At 45.5% G+C, this 16502-nt stretch overlaps 1 protein-coding gene across 1 annotated transcript in view; it reads left to right on the top strand.

Moving 5' to 3' along the window:
- Window positions 1-16502, top strand: part of LOC122920828 (serine/threonine-protein kinase Nek11-like) — a 202856-nt gene that overhangs the window by 132056 nt on the left and 54298 nt on the right. The window contains exon 10 of the mRNA XM_044270580.1: window positions 4604-4723. Within this exon, the coding sequence (XP_044126515.1) occupies window positions 4604-4723 (120 nt within the window). The remainder of the gene's footprint in view (window positions 1-4603; window positions 4724-16502) is intronic.

Here is a 16502-nt window from a genome sequence, read left to right as displayed (position 1 = left end):
TTCCTGGCTATATGTCGGCTGACTATATATATATATATATATATATATACATCTGAAATATTACAATCTGGTTTTAAGGAATGCACAAGCCAAGACTGTTGCAACCAACTGGGCGACTATTTACATTTTGCAAACTCCATTTTTAGATAGTATATGGCTGCAAAAGACAACATTGGTCTTCTCATATAAATTTTTTTAATTAGTCGTAAATGAGGAGGTAAGTTCTAGACTTGACAGTGGCGAATCAATGGATGTCGTATATCTGGACTTCTCCAAAGCATTTGACACTGTACCACATAAAAGGTTAGTATATAAATACTCGGACTGGGAGAAAACGTCTGTAAGTGGGTAAGTAACTGGCTCAATGATAGAAAACAGAGGGTGGTTATTAATGGTACATACTCAGATTGGGTCACTGTCACTAGTGGGGTACCTCAGGGGTCAGTATTGGGCCCTATTCTCTTCAATATATTTATTAATATATATATATATACTACAGAGGACATTATACTACTACAGAGGGATCTGGATAGACTGGAGGCTTGGGCAGAGAAGTGGCAGATGAGGTTTAACACTGACAAATGTAAGGTTATGCACATGGGAAGGAATAATGCAAGTCACCCGTACATACTAAATGGTAAAACACTGGATAACACTGACATGGAGAAGGATCTAGGAATTTTGATTAACAGCAAACTAAGCTGTAGAAACCAGTGTCAGGCAGCTGCTGCCAAGGCCAATAAGATAATGAGTTGCATCAAAAGGGGCATAGATGCCCGTGATGAGAACATAATCCTACCACTTTACAAATCACTGGTCAGACCACACATGGAGTACTGTGTACAGTTCTGGGCTCCTGGGAACAAGGCAGACATAGCAGAGCTGGAGAGGGTCCAGAGGAGGGCAACTAAAGTAATAACTGGATTGGGGGGGACTACAGTACCCTGAAAGATTATCAAAATTAGGGTTATTCACTTTAGAAAAAAGACGACTGAGGGGAGATCTAATTACTATGTATAAATATATCAGGGGTCAGTACAGAGATCACTCCCATCATCTATTTATCCCAGGACTGTGACTGTGACGAGGGGACATCCTCTGCGTCTGGAGGAAAGAAGGTTTGTACACAAACATAGAAGAGGATTCTTTACGGTAAGAGCAGTGAGAATATGGAACTCTCTGCCTGAGGAGGTGGTGATGGTGAGTTCACTAAAGGAATTCAGGAGCGGCCTGGATGTATTTCTGGAGTGTAATAATATTACAGGCTATAGCTACTAGAGAGGGGTCGCTGATCCAGGGAGTTATTCTGATGCCTGATTGGAGTCGGGAGGGAATAACAGGCCGAACTGGATGGACATGTGTCTTTTTTCGGCCTTTTATACTATGTTACTATGTAATGTACAGCACAATAATTTCGCAGTAATTTGTATTCATCACCTCGTTACTTGACTGCATGTAAGTCAATGAAAGGCTGAAGCCATGGCCGGCAGGGGGAGGGTTAAGCTAAGTAGCTTGCTTTAATTGATGCTGTGGTTTGCTGTGGAGTCGGGAAGCTGAGCCGAGTCTCTGCTGAATGGTCTCTGGACCCTTGGGGGGGAGCGTGCAGGAATCAATTAGCAGCACAGAAGGAGATAGGCCGAGTCCATTTACTATCGACTTCCCACTTCTGCCCAATTCAAAGTCTGGCACTTCTCTTCCCAATGGTGAGGGAAATACAAAGGACGTAGGGTGACAAATCGAGGGACATCTGACCTTGTCTTTAACCATCACTATGACCTCTTCAAGAGTAGACAGTCTGGCACTGCGTTACTCACCAGTAGACTTCTTAAACGTAGTCCTCGAGGACCTATAACAAGCTTATGTGCCTACTCGTCCTTGGAAAGGGGGTAACACACAACCGAGACATTTTCATACTCTGGCCTTAGCTGCAGTAGGTTTACTGTCTGCCTGTCAGCGGTTTCTGATATGAGGTACACAAGTTCCCAGAAAATATCACCGAGATATTGTCCCCAGGACGCACATACTCCTCTAAAGTGCAGACCGCAGGATTATAATAGCACAAAAACATTACAGTCATAAAGAAGCATCAACAACAACAACAACAACAACATGCTATGCAAACCCCTGCCTATCGTTAACCTCGAGGCCCATATATAAAGCATCAGCAGGATCCCCTTGAACTATATACATAGTGCAGTAATTACCTGATTTTTTAGATGCAGTACCACTTTTAAGCAGTGTGTGGCAGCACAGAGCAAACCTGTATTTCCACTGCGATTCTCTTTCAAGTTTTATATTTAGTTACTAACTAATTGAGGGAGAGATGATGAATACATTTTTCAGAAGGCTAACAGGTTGCTTAGCTAAGTTCCTATAGAATATACCACCGTTAATAGCACATTTTTTGCCCACCTAAAGCTACAAGAGAAAGTATGTGAACCCTTTGGATTTCTGGATTAATTGTTGATAAAAATGTGGTCTGGTGGTCAAGGTACAATTATAGACACGTACAATCTAACAAAATAACAAAACACACATGTAGTTGTACCTGTACAGTGCAGGGAGAAAAAGTGAACCCTAAAATTAGTGTGGATGGAAGAACAACATAAAGGAAGTCACTTCTGTCCAAAACCTCCTAGATGTTCCACATTGTTTGGGGACAATGTTTATGGACAAATTGGTAAAAATTGGATCATTTTTAAGCATAAATTCACAACACTGGAGGAGAAAGAAGACCGTAGACCAACACCCAAGAGGGAGGGAACATCATGGTTTGGGGCTGCTTTGATGTTTCAGGGCCTGGATGTCATGAGTTCTTTGAGGGAGCAGATATCCATGATCTCAAGCTGATGAGACCTTGGGTGATGCAAGAAGACTATTACATATAGTACAAAAGTAAATCAACTAAAGAAAGGTTGAAAAAGAACATTTGTGTTTTTTGGAAAGTCCGATGATATAGAACACATTTGCAGGAAGGAATGGTCCAAAATTCCGCCTCAAGTGGTCACTTGCTTTTTCTCCCTTCACTGTGGTTCTTTACATCATATAGTACATGACCATCTCATTCTAATAAAACTAGAACCAGCTAGGGCTGAAACGATTACTCGAATTAATGGAGTAACTCGACACAAAAAAATCCTCGATGCAAGATTAGTTTGTGCCATGTGACCACGGACCTCATCAGTGAAGTACTTGCTATTACTCACGCTCCGTGGTCTCCCGTGGCACCACACTGCACTGGATCCTGATGTACACACATCGTCAGGACATGTTGCACGTAAGTGCACACTATGACCTGACGCTGTATGACAGCGCATGAAGAAGAGGTTGGAAGATCTATGGAATGTCGGCAGCGCCCTTTCAGGAAAGGTAAGTATTTTAGTTCACTTGCGCTGCAGCTGGCCACTGATGGCAAGGGGGGGGATTGGGGAAACTGATGGCATGGGGGAGTTCATGGCAGTGGGGGCAGCTGGTGGTACTGAGGGGACTTCATCGACACTGATCATCTGCTGCCTGCCCTGACTATAGCCGGACTACTGTATTGAACTATTTCTGCCTGCCCCCACCACTGACCAGTTTTACAGATACACATGAACTCTGCCTACCCTGTCCTCAGCCTGTTTCTGACTAGGAGTCTTGCCTGAACCTATGTTGCTTTGCAGCGGTGTCTGCCAACTACACCAGAACTATTCCAGGAAGTAGTGGTCTGGTTATGTCCCCACAGTGAAGTCCAGATCCCTGTATAGGGGTTAAAGAGTAAAATACCAGGGGATCACCAGGACGGAGCCCTTAGGTTTAGCCCAAAGCCAAACCAGTTCCACACCTACTGCTCGTTGCAGGTTCACTTATGTTTTCTTGCAATTTTATGGAATGTATAAGAGGACATTTATAGACATTACTGGAAACCTTTTCTGTAAGTGTTGCTGCAGTGTCATGTAAGATAATGTGTAGGTTCAGTGAACAGCGTCTTACATCCTGCAAAGCTTACGGCTCACAGCTATTTCTCTGGGGAGAAGGGAATAAGCTACTGTCAGCCCCTCTAGACTGTCCTGCTGGAACTATGGACCAGGCAATCTGAAACCAAGCATCAGATATAGGGGGACATTGTCAGTACACATGCAGTAGTCATATCTGAGACATTCCCACCCGGATTGCATGAAGGCACCCAACCAACATCTATACAATATTGGGTCCGTTGATATGAATTACCCTACATACATCATCTGGATCATGTTAATTGGTTACCATTCAGTTTACATTTTCCCTTGTGATAAAGGCACTGACCACCATTGTGTTGCTCTGATCATCAGTCGGCACTTTTTTAGGCGCCCAGTAAATTATAAACAATATGATAATAACGCCAGGGTGTAATTGTAGGGGTCTGGATATAGCAGTCTTATCCTGACCCTGGTGTTTGACTCAATCTGCCACATAAGAGGAAATCTTGCCTATGAATGGTGCATGGTAGTTAGGTGAACCTGTTAGAGAACCTCCATTGGGGCATATAAGATTTAGGTTGATGTGTGTGGCCATCGAAGGGCCAAGTTTCAGCTCCTATTTATCCATGTGTTGTCCTTCATTATACTGTGGTTATGTCTCATAGGCAAGAGAAGCTCCATCTAGATAGTCTACAGGCTATGAGGGTGGTGCAGGAGATGGCTCCTCGTCAGCGGAGAAGAATTCGTCACGAAGATGAGCCAGAGACTCGTATGCTGAAGTTAAAGTAAGTATGCACAGTATATATGCAACTGGAGTATGTGGCTTTTTACGTAATTCTCAGTCCCAAGGTTATTCATGCGGGCACAGGGGCTTTAAAAACTAGTGCAGAAGAAAAGTGAGCTGCCTATAGTGACCAACCATTTTCTAGCCTGAGATATAATAATGATGTAAAATTCCTTTAATCCAGCACATGAAAGTCCACAAGTTTGTTTTTGCAAAGCTGGAGAGCCAGAGGTTGGAGACCACAACTTTATAAACTGAAAATCTTCTACAGACAACTCTTCTCCCTATACCCTTTTGCCAGGGACATACATAGAAGTCATCTGGCCCCATAGCAAGAATCTGAATTGGGCCCCCCTAACTCCGCCCACTACCCACCCCTGGCCCATCCCACCACCTGTCCTGGCTCCTCCCCTGCCCCCTCCCTATTATGCCCCCCATAATTCCCGGGCACCGCATACAAGTAATACTTACCCCACTCCCTGGCAACCTCATCGCTCCTGATGTCCCCACAACTGCCGCTGCATCCCCCAGTCATGCGGATCCGGCGATGAGGGGCAGTTGGGGTGTTGTGCAGCCAATAGAAAGCCGTGATGGAAATGAGCCTCCCTAGCGTCACCCGTGATACTAGGGAGGCTCTTCCCATCACTGCCTGCCGGATCTTTTCATCCGCGTGACAGGGAGATGCAGTGGCGGCCGTGCTGGGGAGTGGGATGCTGGGGAACGTGGGGAAGTAATGCCAGTATGTGGTGCCCGGGCATTTTGGGCGCTTAGTATGCATAAACACACACACCCCGCCCCCAAGGTGGTATGCATAAACACCCCCCCCCCCCACCCCCAAGGTGACTGAGTGGGGATGGGCTGCTGGGCACATACTGTCTTCTATATGAGCAATTCATTCTCAAGCAGAGTTCATGGGGTGGAGGGGGGTCCTCTATGAGCCTTATATACACAACAGTGTCCCCCCTACCGTGTAGGAACTCTGCTTGCTGCTGCCCTCTGTCTTCCCTTCTATCAAGAACTGACTGAGTCTGGAGACATAGGGGGCGGGGCCTTTCCATGCACTCCGGGGCCGCCACGGGCCCCATAGCAGCTGTGTGGTCTGCCTATATTGGTGGCACGCCCCTGCCTATTGCCCCATCACCGCTGAAGCCAGTCATTGGCTGGAGCGGTGCACGTGAACCAGAAGAAGACAGTGTGGGGACTGAAAGATGGAGACTGCAGAGGACCAGATGCAATAATGGCTGGATATTGGTCTGGAGACCACGTGGGCAACGCCCTGAAGAGACACGAAAGTACAGAGACCAGCGGGAGAGAGCTGGAAAGAGGGTAGTGGTAGCTGTGGCACTAATAGGAGTAGTGCTAGAACATAAGTCGCGCGTTTGCAATATATATGAAAAAAATGCCAGAGTGCTTCTTTAAGAATCCATCCTACCCATAGCCTGCAGCCTCTTGTATCTCATTTATTCCATCTCTGTGGTGTCTGTGTCGGTAATCCACTAACAAGGTTATATTATTGTCTCACTTTATTGTCATACAAAGTGGCCGGTTATCAGCGCTCATGTTACCTGAGAGCTCCATCAAGAAAAATCTAATTGTATGAGTCAGATTATCCGTTTTTCCACTGCGTCCTGATACCTCCCTCGGGGACAATAATCTCATTTCATGGCCACGAAGGACAACGGCGCGTTTTTCTTTCCTGATTTTTTTTCATTGTCTTCTTGTAATTTTGTCTTCTGCATATAGAGATAATTCTTGTATGTGAGTCCATACATCACAGGGTGCACCCCAAGAAAAATTAGGGATTTTTATTTTTTACCAATTCTCGGTAATTAAGAGACAGCACTGGATTTGTGGGCAACCAAAGCTATAGACAGCAGCTATCCCTCCGATCCCCCCATAACACCACTAGGGCTATTGTCACACCGGTAATATGGTGACCCCTTATGTGCCCTACACATAGTATAATGCCCTCCTTATGTACCCCTCACACAACATGATGCCCCCTTATGTACCCTCCAACAAAGTATAATGCCCTCTTAGGTGCCCCAACACAGAATAATGGTCTCTTATGTCCTCCCGACACAATAGACCTCTTTCACAGCGTTATGGATTCTTTCAGGGTCTATTCCGGAAAAAACTGATGGTTTTGCACAGTCAGTTTTGTCTGCGATTGTGTTCAGTGTTTCAGTTTTTTCCACACGGGTGCCATCAGTTTTTGGATGCGCGTGAAAAAAAACTGAAGTATAACAATCTGCATCTCCTAGCAACCATCAGTGAAAAACGCATCGCATCAGGATTGCATCCGTTTTACACTGAAGCCCCATTCACTTCTATGGAACCGGAGCTGCGTGAAAAACGCGAAATATAGAACATGCTGCAATTTTTTCCTGAACGCAAAAACGATACGTGAGAAACGGGCACAGGCCCATTGAAATGAATGGGTCAGGATTCAATTTGGATGCTATGCATTTGCTTCACGCATTGCACCCTGACGGAAAATTCGCTCGTATGAAAGAGGCCTTAGGCCTATATCACGCGTGCAGGGGGTGAGCGGCCAATTATATCCAACTATATCCGTATATGGCGCTGCTGCTGGGGGAGCCTGGAGCACCACACATTTGCGTGGTCTGCATTGTGACCAATGCCACCCATTACCTGCCATGCCCTGCATTCCTGGCTGTCCGTGTTGTATTGTCATGGAATCTGGGCACATACTGATGACCTAATCCAGGCCTTTATATACTGCTTCAAGATCCCTCCTCCATTGCCTGAGTTTCAGCTTGTTTCTGCCCTTCTCGCACTCCCAGGACATCTACTTCTACTGTTGATTGCTCCTGGTCAACACTTCAGCTCTGTTTCTCATTTGTGGTTACTACACACACCTAGCTCTTCGACTCCTGAGTTGGCTCCTTGGCCACATTTATGGACTCCATCTACTGTCTGATCCTCTGGTATAGTTCCTATTTGCTCTTCAAGCTAAGACAATTCATTTCATCCTGACTACAGCTTCAGCCTACTCCTGTTACTGAATCCAATCCTAGGACTACTTTAAGGATTGCAACCTGGGAACCTCCCTGCAGCAAAGTTTGCATACCCTTGTGGGGGGTTGCAGATGAAGACCTGGGACTCCCTTTCCAGTTTGATCATGGTATACAGGGTCCACTTACCAAGTTCATGATATGTGTAGCTTAGATGATCTACCTGGGGGTCTGGAATAGTGACATGCAGGGTCAGCACTTAAGCGCTTAACTTAAATTTCCATTGAAAAGCAATTGAAGGTGTTTGCTTAGCGCATTTAGTTTAGATAACACGTCTCATAAAGCACGAGTGTTAACTCTACTACATCCGTAAATTAAAGGGGTTGTCCGGTAGGAGATATTTTGTTTAGAAAATGGCTGGGTGGTTTGAACAAAGAAATTAACAGAAGCTATACTGACCTTCACTAATTCCCCGGTGATTACCTTACCAACTGTCACGGTGGGGAGTGGGGGAAACCCCCCCCCACCGTACGATGTAAAGCAGACGGACAAGCAACTAGGCCAGAGGCTGGGATAAGGGAGCTGGTCACCTTCTATTGCATCCCTAATCTTCGCCCTTACTCCACACTGTATAAGCGGACCAGGATGGTAGGACGGCTCATACCCAGGAAACCTAGGACCCTGAGTCGCCCTGATAGTCCCTCAAATAGAGAAAAGGGATGAGACAACCAGTTCATCCCAGACACGGATGAACAGGAGCCTCACTGCCCTAGCTGCCAGGAAAGGGACAAGACAGTGCACCTCACTGGAACCCGTTCACCTCACAGGACACAGCACAAAACACAAACACGGAATCCAGCAAACCAGAAACTGCCTAGACCCCCATGCGGATAGGATGCATTGCGGCCCCAGCAGAGCTGCACACTGACTAGTGGTTCCCCCTCCGGGGAACCCTGAGTCCCCCTTCCAGGGGCACAGACAAACAAGGGGATGTCTAGCAACCATGCCGGGCATTACACCAAACATACCAGACATAGAACACCAAACTAGACATAACAACAAATCCCCAAAACAAACCCACACCAAACATAATAACAGGTAAGGTACGGAACAAGGAGGAGAACATAGGGAGACATCGCTAAAGACCTTGATGTTCTACAAGGAGGCCCTAACAGACAGGTCACTCATCCAGAGAGGAGCAAAGCTCCTTCTCCTACAAAGGCAGACAAACAACTGACCTCACGCTCAAAACTCCAAGATAAGAAGAGCCATGAGGCCACACCCAGCTGCACCTTGCACAGACCTTAACCCCGTACACACCAAAATGGGAAGGGACACCAGACTTAAAGGGGAAATATCCAAACATGCTAAAACAACACGTTGCCACCGGCAACAAGCATGCACGGCACAAGTGGCACGGTCCACAACCACCGGAACATGACACAGCCGTGACACCAACACTTACCAACTTCACGCTGGTCTCCAGTTCCCTGGCAGGAGATACCCGGTCAGCCAATCAATGGCTAAGGTGGGTCACCGTTGTGACCACTGACTGACTTAATGGGCATCTCCTCCTATTTTATGAGTCTTGAATCAGAACCAAGAAGTGGAGATTAGTTTGTGCCTGGTAAGTGCTGGATCGGCACCAGCAGGAATTCAATGAGGGTAAGTCTGACATTTGTTTAACCTTTCCACGTCTTTTATTAAAATAAACTTTAAAAAAAACTTTAAATAGATAGAGTACACCCCTCACATTTATGTAAATATTTTATGATATCTTTTCATAGGACAACACTGAAGATCTGACACTGATACAATGTAAAGTAGTCAGTGTACAGCTTGTAAATGTCGTGTGCCCTCCAAATAACTCAACAGCCATTAAGAGAGCGATCACACAAAATGTAGCACACCTGAGACCTTGTAACACTAACGGGCCACATGACACCACGGAGGAAAATGGCTAATTGGACACAATTTGGCCATTTTCACTTAGGGGTGTACTCACTTTTGTTGCCAGCGGTTTAGACATTAATGGCTGTGTGACGAGTTGTTTTGAGGTCACACCAAATGTACACTGTTATACAAGCCGTACACTGACTGCGTTACATTGTATCAAAGTGTCAGATCTTCAGTCTTGTCCCATGAAAAGATAGAATAAAATATTTACTAAAATGTGTGGGGTGTACTCACTTTTGTGAGATATTGTAGATAGATATTGTAGATAGATAGAGAGATGAACCAGTGCCTTGAAGAAGTATTCACACAGGGGGACTCTATTTACTAATTAGGTAACTCCTGAAAGCCATTGGTCACACTGGATTTTATTTATCCCAATAAAATAAAATGTGAAAAAATTTGGAAAAGTTCAAGGGGTATGAATACTTTTTAAAGGCACTGTAGTTAGGTAGGTAGATTGATAGATATTAGATAGATAGATAGATAGATAGATAGATAGATAGATAGATAGATATTAGATACAGTAGATAGATAGATAGATAAATAAATACTGGATAGATAGATAGGTAGGTATTAGATAGATAGATATTAGATACACTAGATAGATACAGTCATGTGAAAAAATTAGGACACCCTTTGAAAGCATGTGGTTTTTTGTAACATTTTTAATAAAAGGTTATTTCATCTCCGTTTCAACAATACAGAGAGATTCAAGTAATCCAACTAAACAAACAAAACTGAAGAAAAGTCTTTTCAAGATCTTCTGTAAATGTCATTCTACAAAAATGCCTATTCTAACTGAGGAAAAAGATAGGACACCCTTGCCCCTAATAGCGAGTGTTACCTCCTTTGGCTGAAATAACTGCAGTGAGACGGTTCTTGTAGCCATCTACCAGTCTTCGACATCGGTCTGAGGAAATTTTACCCCACTCCTCAATGCAGAACTTTTTCAGCTGTGAGATGTTTGAGGGGTTTCTTGCACGTACAGCCCTTTTCAAGTCACCCCACAGCATCTCAATGGGATTCAAATCTGGACTTTGACTTGGCCATTCCAGGACTCTCCATTTCTTCTTTTTCAGCCAATCTTTGGTTGATTTACTAGTATGTTTTGGGTCATTGTCATGTTGCATGGTCCAGTTCCGCTTCAGCTTTAATTTTCTAACTGATGGTCTCACATGTTCTTCAAGCACCTTCTGATACACAGTAGAATTCATCGTGGATTCTATGATGGTGAGCTGACCAGGTCCTGCTGCAGCAAAGCAGCCCCAAACCATGACACTTCCACCTCCATGCTTCACAGTTGGTATGAGGTTCTTTTCTTGGAATGCTGTGTTTGGTTTACGCCAAACATGTCCTCTGCTGTTGTGTCCAAATAATTCAATTTTGGACTCATCTGTCCAAAGAACATTATTCCAGAAGTCCTGGTCTTTGTCAACTTTATCTCTGGCAAATGTCAGTCTGGCCTCGATGTTTCTCTTGGAAAGCAAAGGTTTCCTCCTTGCACACCTCCCATGCAAGTTAAACTTGTACAGTCTCTTTCTGATTGTAGAGGCATGTACTTCTACATCAACAGTAGCCAGAGCCTGCTGTAGTTCTCGAGATGACACTTTAGGGTTTTTGGAGACCTCTTTTAGCATCTTGCGGTCTGCTCTTGGGGTGAACTTGCTGGGGCGACCAGTCCTGGGCATGTTGGCAGTTGTTTTGAAAGCCCTCCACTTGTAGACTATCTTCCGGACAGTGGAATGGCTGATTTCAAAATCTTTTGAGATCTTTTTAAATCCCTTCCCAGACTCATAGGCTGCTACAATCTTTTTTCTGAAGTCCTCTGACAGCTCTTTTGCTCTCACCATGGTGCTCACTCTCACTTCAACAGTCAGGAGCACACCAAACTAAATGTCTGAGGTTTAAATAGGGCAAGCCTCATTCAACATGCAGAGTAACGATCTACTAATTATGTGCACCTGGTGTGATATACCTGTGTGAGATCTGAGCCAATTTAAGAGGGAATACATGTGAGGGTGTCCTATCTTTTTCCTCAGTTAGAATAGGCATTTTTGTAGAATGACATTTACAGAAGATCTTGAAAAGACTTTTCTTTAGTTTTCTTTGTTTAGTTGGATTACTTTAATCTCTCTGTATTGTTGAAACGGAGATGAAATAACCTTTTATTAAAAATGTTACAAAAAACCACATGCTTTCAAAGGGTGTCCTAATTTTTTCACATGACTGTAGGTATTAGATAGATAGATAAATAGGTATTAGGGTACTTTCACACTTGCGGCAGGACGGATCCGACAGGCTGTTCACCATGTCGGATCCGTCCTGCGGCTATTTCGCCGGACCTCTGCTCCGTCCCCATTGACTATAATGGGGATGGGGGCGGAGCTCCGGCGCAGCACGGCGGTGCGCGGCAAAGGCCGCCGGACTAAAATTACTGCATGTCAGGCTTTTTAGTCCGACGGCTTTCGCTGTGCACCGCCGTGCTGCGCCGGAGCTCCGCCCCCGTCCCCATTATACTCAATGGGGACAGAGCGGCGGTCCGGCGGCACGGCGAAATAGCCGCAGGACGGATCCAACATGGTGAACAGCCTGTCGGATCCGTCCTGCCGCAAGTGTGAAAGTAGCTTTAGATAGATAGATAGATAGGTATTAGATAGATAGATAGATAGATAGATAGATAGGTATGAGATAGATAGATAGATAGATATGAGATAGATAGATAAATAGATATGAGATAGATATTAGATACAGTAGATAGATAGATAGATAGATAGATAGATAAATACTAGATAGATATGAGATAGATATTAGATACAGTAGATAGATAGATAGATAGATAGATAGATAGATAGATAAATACTAGATAGATATGAGATAGATAGATACTGGATAGATAGATAAATACCGGATAGATAGATAGATATGAGATAGATAGACAGACAGACAGACATCCTACACTATGGGAAGTCACTGTATACGGTGTGGATGCAGGGGGGATGGTAAGGAGGGTGCTCCAGGGACCAGGAGATTTAAGCGACGCCTCCGGTTGTCCACTATTACATGTGAGGTGACATTTGGCATCTTTATAGAAGGAGAGGAGACTGGAGGAACAATCATCCCACCATTATCTGAGCTGCAGTGCCCGCTCCCCATCCTGCCACCCCCTGGCACTGCCTGCGCTCCCTCACACCTGCACTCTGCCTGCTTCTGAGAAGCTCTGGCAGTCAGCAGACACCCCCACTCTAATTAAATACACTTAGCCATCATTTACCATCTCTGTTTCTAAAAAAGTAATAGAATCTATCAAGCAATTATCTTTTTTTTCCTGCAGCTCTCTCTCTTTCTCTCTCTCTTGTCGATCAGCAAAACCTCATTATAAGTCCAGTTTGCTTCTCTCTATCTCCGGATAATTATCTTCTTCTCTCGGCTCCGTTTAATCGCCCTAGATTTCTTTCTTTTTCATGTGCCCCCCGACTTGAATGTTCTACTGATACTACACCCCGTGCCCTCAATTGCTGACACATGAAACAGAGAAACTATTAGCTCCCCTGCAGCCAGCCATTACTGCTGTTTGATTTTCTCACAGTTTAGGAGGAGTACCCGCTCTCATTAGGGAGACCAGCCGTGTATAGAGACTTAGTGGCAAAGCTTCATGGGAAAATAATATGCAAATACCTCTCTGGGAATAGGATGAAACATTTTGGGTGGAGATGATATGTAGATACATGGGGGATAACTTACTAATCAAAATTGGCCAAAATTCTGGTTCAATATGTGCCAGAAAACTGCACCTGGATCTTAATACATTTGTAAGAAATGTGTCGTCAGAAAATGTCTAAATCACGTTTTAATGTTTAACATATTTTCAAAGAATTGTTGGTGAGATTTAAAATTTTCCATGTCATCTATATTTAAACAAAAAACATAAAAACCTGCAGTTTTTGCACTGGCCACTAAGTCTAGTAATAAGTGCTACCTCTTGGTCTGTACAGATCACTTTACTGCAGCGATCTGCTTATCTGTCACTCTCATCCTGCCTGTAATGATATCACCTCTGTGTATAAATAAGAGAGGATCCACCATTCACAATAGGTGATTGTCAGAGCTTATCTCTTCTATCCTTGTACAATGCCCCCTGCACAGGTCACAGAGCATGCCTAGAAAACTCTCCCATAGAAGTCAGTGAGGTTCCCTCCTGACCCTTGTGTCTATGGCCCACGGGGCTGCCGTAGAGCAATTTTCCTAAAGGGGTTCTCCGGTCCTACCTTAAAAGGTGTCATGTTTTCATAAAAAAATCTATTTAGCATATGTTACTGCTGCAGCAGCATTATGCATAAAGCAATCTTTAGTTTCTTCACGTACCACTGTTTTCCTTGAGTTTTTCCCTTAGTTACGGCTGTTTAAACATTTACAATATGATGACCTTCTCAAGATGGCTCCTCTGCCAGTTCTCTGAGGCCAAAACTGCTTTCCCTCACTTCCCATACACTCTTGCTGTAGCCAGAGAGTCACGCCTCCGCACTCTGAAGCCTAATGCAGTGTGAAGGACCGCCCCTCCGTCTTCCAGTCTTAGCCAGAGAGACACGCCTCCGCACTCTGAAGCCTAATGCAGTGTGAAGGACCGCCCCTCCGTCTTCCTGTCTTCTCAGCCAGAGAGACACGCCTCCGCACTCTGAAGCCTAATGCAGTGTGAAGGACCGCCCCTCCGTCTTCCTGTCTTCTCAGCCAGAGAGACACGCCTCCGCACTCTGAAGCCTAATGCAGTGTGAAGGACCGCCCCTCCGTCTTCCTGTCTTCTCAGCCAGAGAGACACGCCTCCGCACTCTGAAGCCTAATGCAGTGTGAAGGACCGCCCCTCCGTCTTCCAGTCTTAGCCAGAGAGACACGCCTCCGCACTCTGAAGCCTAATGCAGTGTGAAGGACCGCCCCTCCGTCTTCCTGTCTTCTCAGCCAGAGAGACACGCCTCCGCACTCTGAAGCCTAATGCAGTGTGAAGGACCGCCCCTCCGTCTTCCTGTCTTCTCAGCCAGAGAGACACGCCTCCGCACTCTGAAGCCTAATGCAGTGTGAAGGACCGCCCCTCCGTCTTCCTGTCTTCTCAGCCAGAGAGACACACCTCCGCACTCTGAAGCCTAATGCAGTGTGAAGGACCGCCCCTCCGTCTTCCAGTCTTAGCCAGAGAGACACGCCTCCGCACTCTGAAGCCTAATGCAGTGTGAAGGACCGCCCCTCCGTCTTCCTGTCTTCTCAGCCAGAGAGACACGCCTCCGCACTCTGAAGCCTAATGCAGTGTGAAGGACCGCCCCTCCGTCTTCCTGTCTTCTCAGCCAGAGACAGACAAGCCCTAGCAACTGTCTTTTAAGGGAGCAGTGGAAAGGGACAGGGGACATTAATGAAAGCTGTTATTATAAGGTAATTACAGATCTTTTGACAATCATTGACAGACTAACTCAGGTATACATGTCTAGCTCTAATAAACTAGTTACCAGTCACCCTTTAAAAATTAGGACATTTCCACGGTCCTCTTCACGGTCACTTGACCGCTCCTGTCGGGTTTTCAGCTCTTCCGCTCCAACACCGTCTTCTTCTTTACCTCTCAGGAGACAGCGTGTCATCGCTGACATCACCGCCTCTTGCCGGCCTTCCTTGGTCCCAATGCCTGCACACTGCTGCACATACGCCTAGACCGCCAGTCAGTGTATAGGCTTCTGACTGATTGCTATGCGTTGGATCTCACTGGGGGGGCTCCGTGGATGGCACTAGGGACACTGGATGACATTTGGGGGCACGGTGAATGGCAATGGGGGCACTTGATGGCATTTGGTGGCACTGTGGATGGTGTATGGGGGCACTGTGGATGATACTATGGGCTCTGGATTGCAATGGAGGCACTGGATGGCATTTGGGGCACTTTGGATGGCACTTGGGGCACTTAATGGCATTTGGGGGCACTTTGGATGGCAATGGGGCACTGGATGGTATTTGGAAGCACTGTGGATGGCAATGGGGTCACTGGATGGCATTTGGGGGCACTGTGTATGTCAATGGAGGAAATGGATGGCATTTGGGGGCACTGTGGATGGCAATGGGGGAAATGGATGGCATTTGGGGGCACTGTGGATGGCAATGGGGACACTGTGGATGGCAATGGGGACACTGTGGATGGCAATCTTATTTTTTTGCTCAGTTCCATCCTTCAACTGCCACCAGCTGCAGCAGAAAGGACACACCCCTGAGAAAAGACACACACACACCCTAAGCTACCAGCTTAAAATAAATATAGCAGAGTAATTGGAGTAATGAATGGGGAGATCTCTGTATCCATGTGAGATACAGGGCCAGTTCCATATTTGTTAGAAAGAGGTTGTCATGTACTATGATATCAGACTTTCATGTTTTACATTAATCAGGGGATAACCCATTTATATATGTGAAGCAAACAAGAGTAAGAGTACTTTCACACTTGTGCCGCCGGATCCGGCAATCCAAACGCAAACTGATGGCATTTGTCAGACTGATCCATCTGACAAATGCATTGAAATACCGGATCCGTCTCTCCGGTGTCATGCGGAAAAACAGATCCGGTATTAATTTTTTTTGCATTTTTAAAGGTCTGCGCCTGCGCAGACCGGAAAGCCGGTTCCGTTTTGCCGGAACACTTAATGCCGGATCCGGCACTAATAAACTTCAATGTAAATTAATGCCGGATCCGGCATTCCGGCAAGTGTTCAGTATTTTTGGCCGGAGAGAAAACTGCTGCATCCTGAACGGATTGCTCTCCATTCAGAATGCATTAGGATAAAACTGATCACCGGTATTGATCTACTGTGACGGAACTCAATGCTG

This window comes from Bufo gargarizans, chromosome 10 (assembly GCF_014858855.1).
Source record: "Bufo gargarizans isolate SCDJY-AF-19 chromosome 10, ASM1485885v1, whole genome shotgun sequence".
Lineage (NCBI taxonomy): Eukaryota > Metazoa > Chordata > Amphibia > Anura > Bufonidae > Bufo > Bufo gargarizans.
The sequence above is the reverse complement of the archived record's forward strand: the minus strand, read 5'-3'. Positions and strand labels throughout refer to the sequence as shown.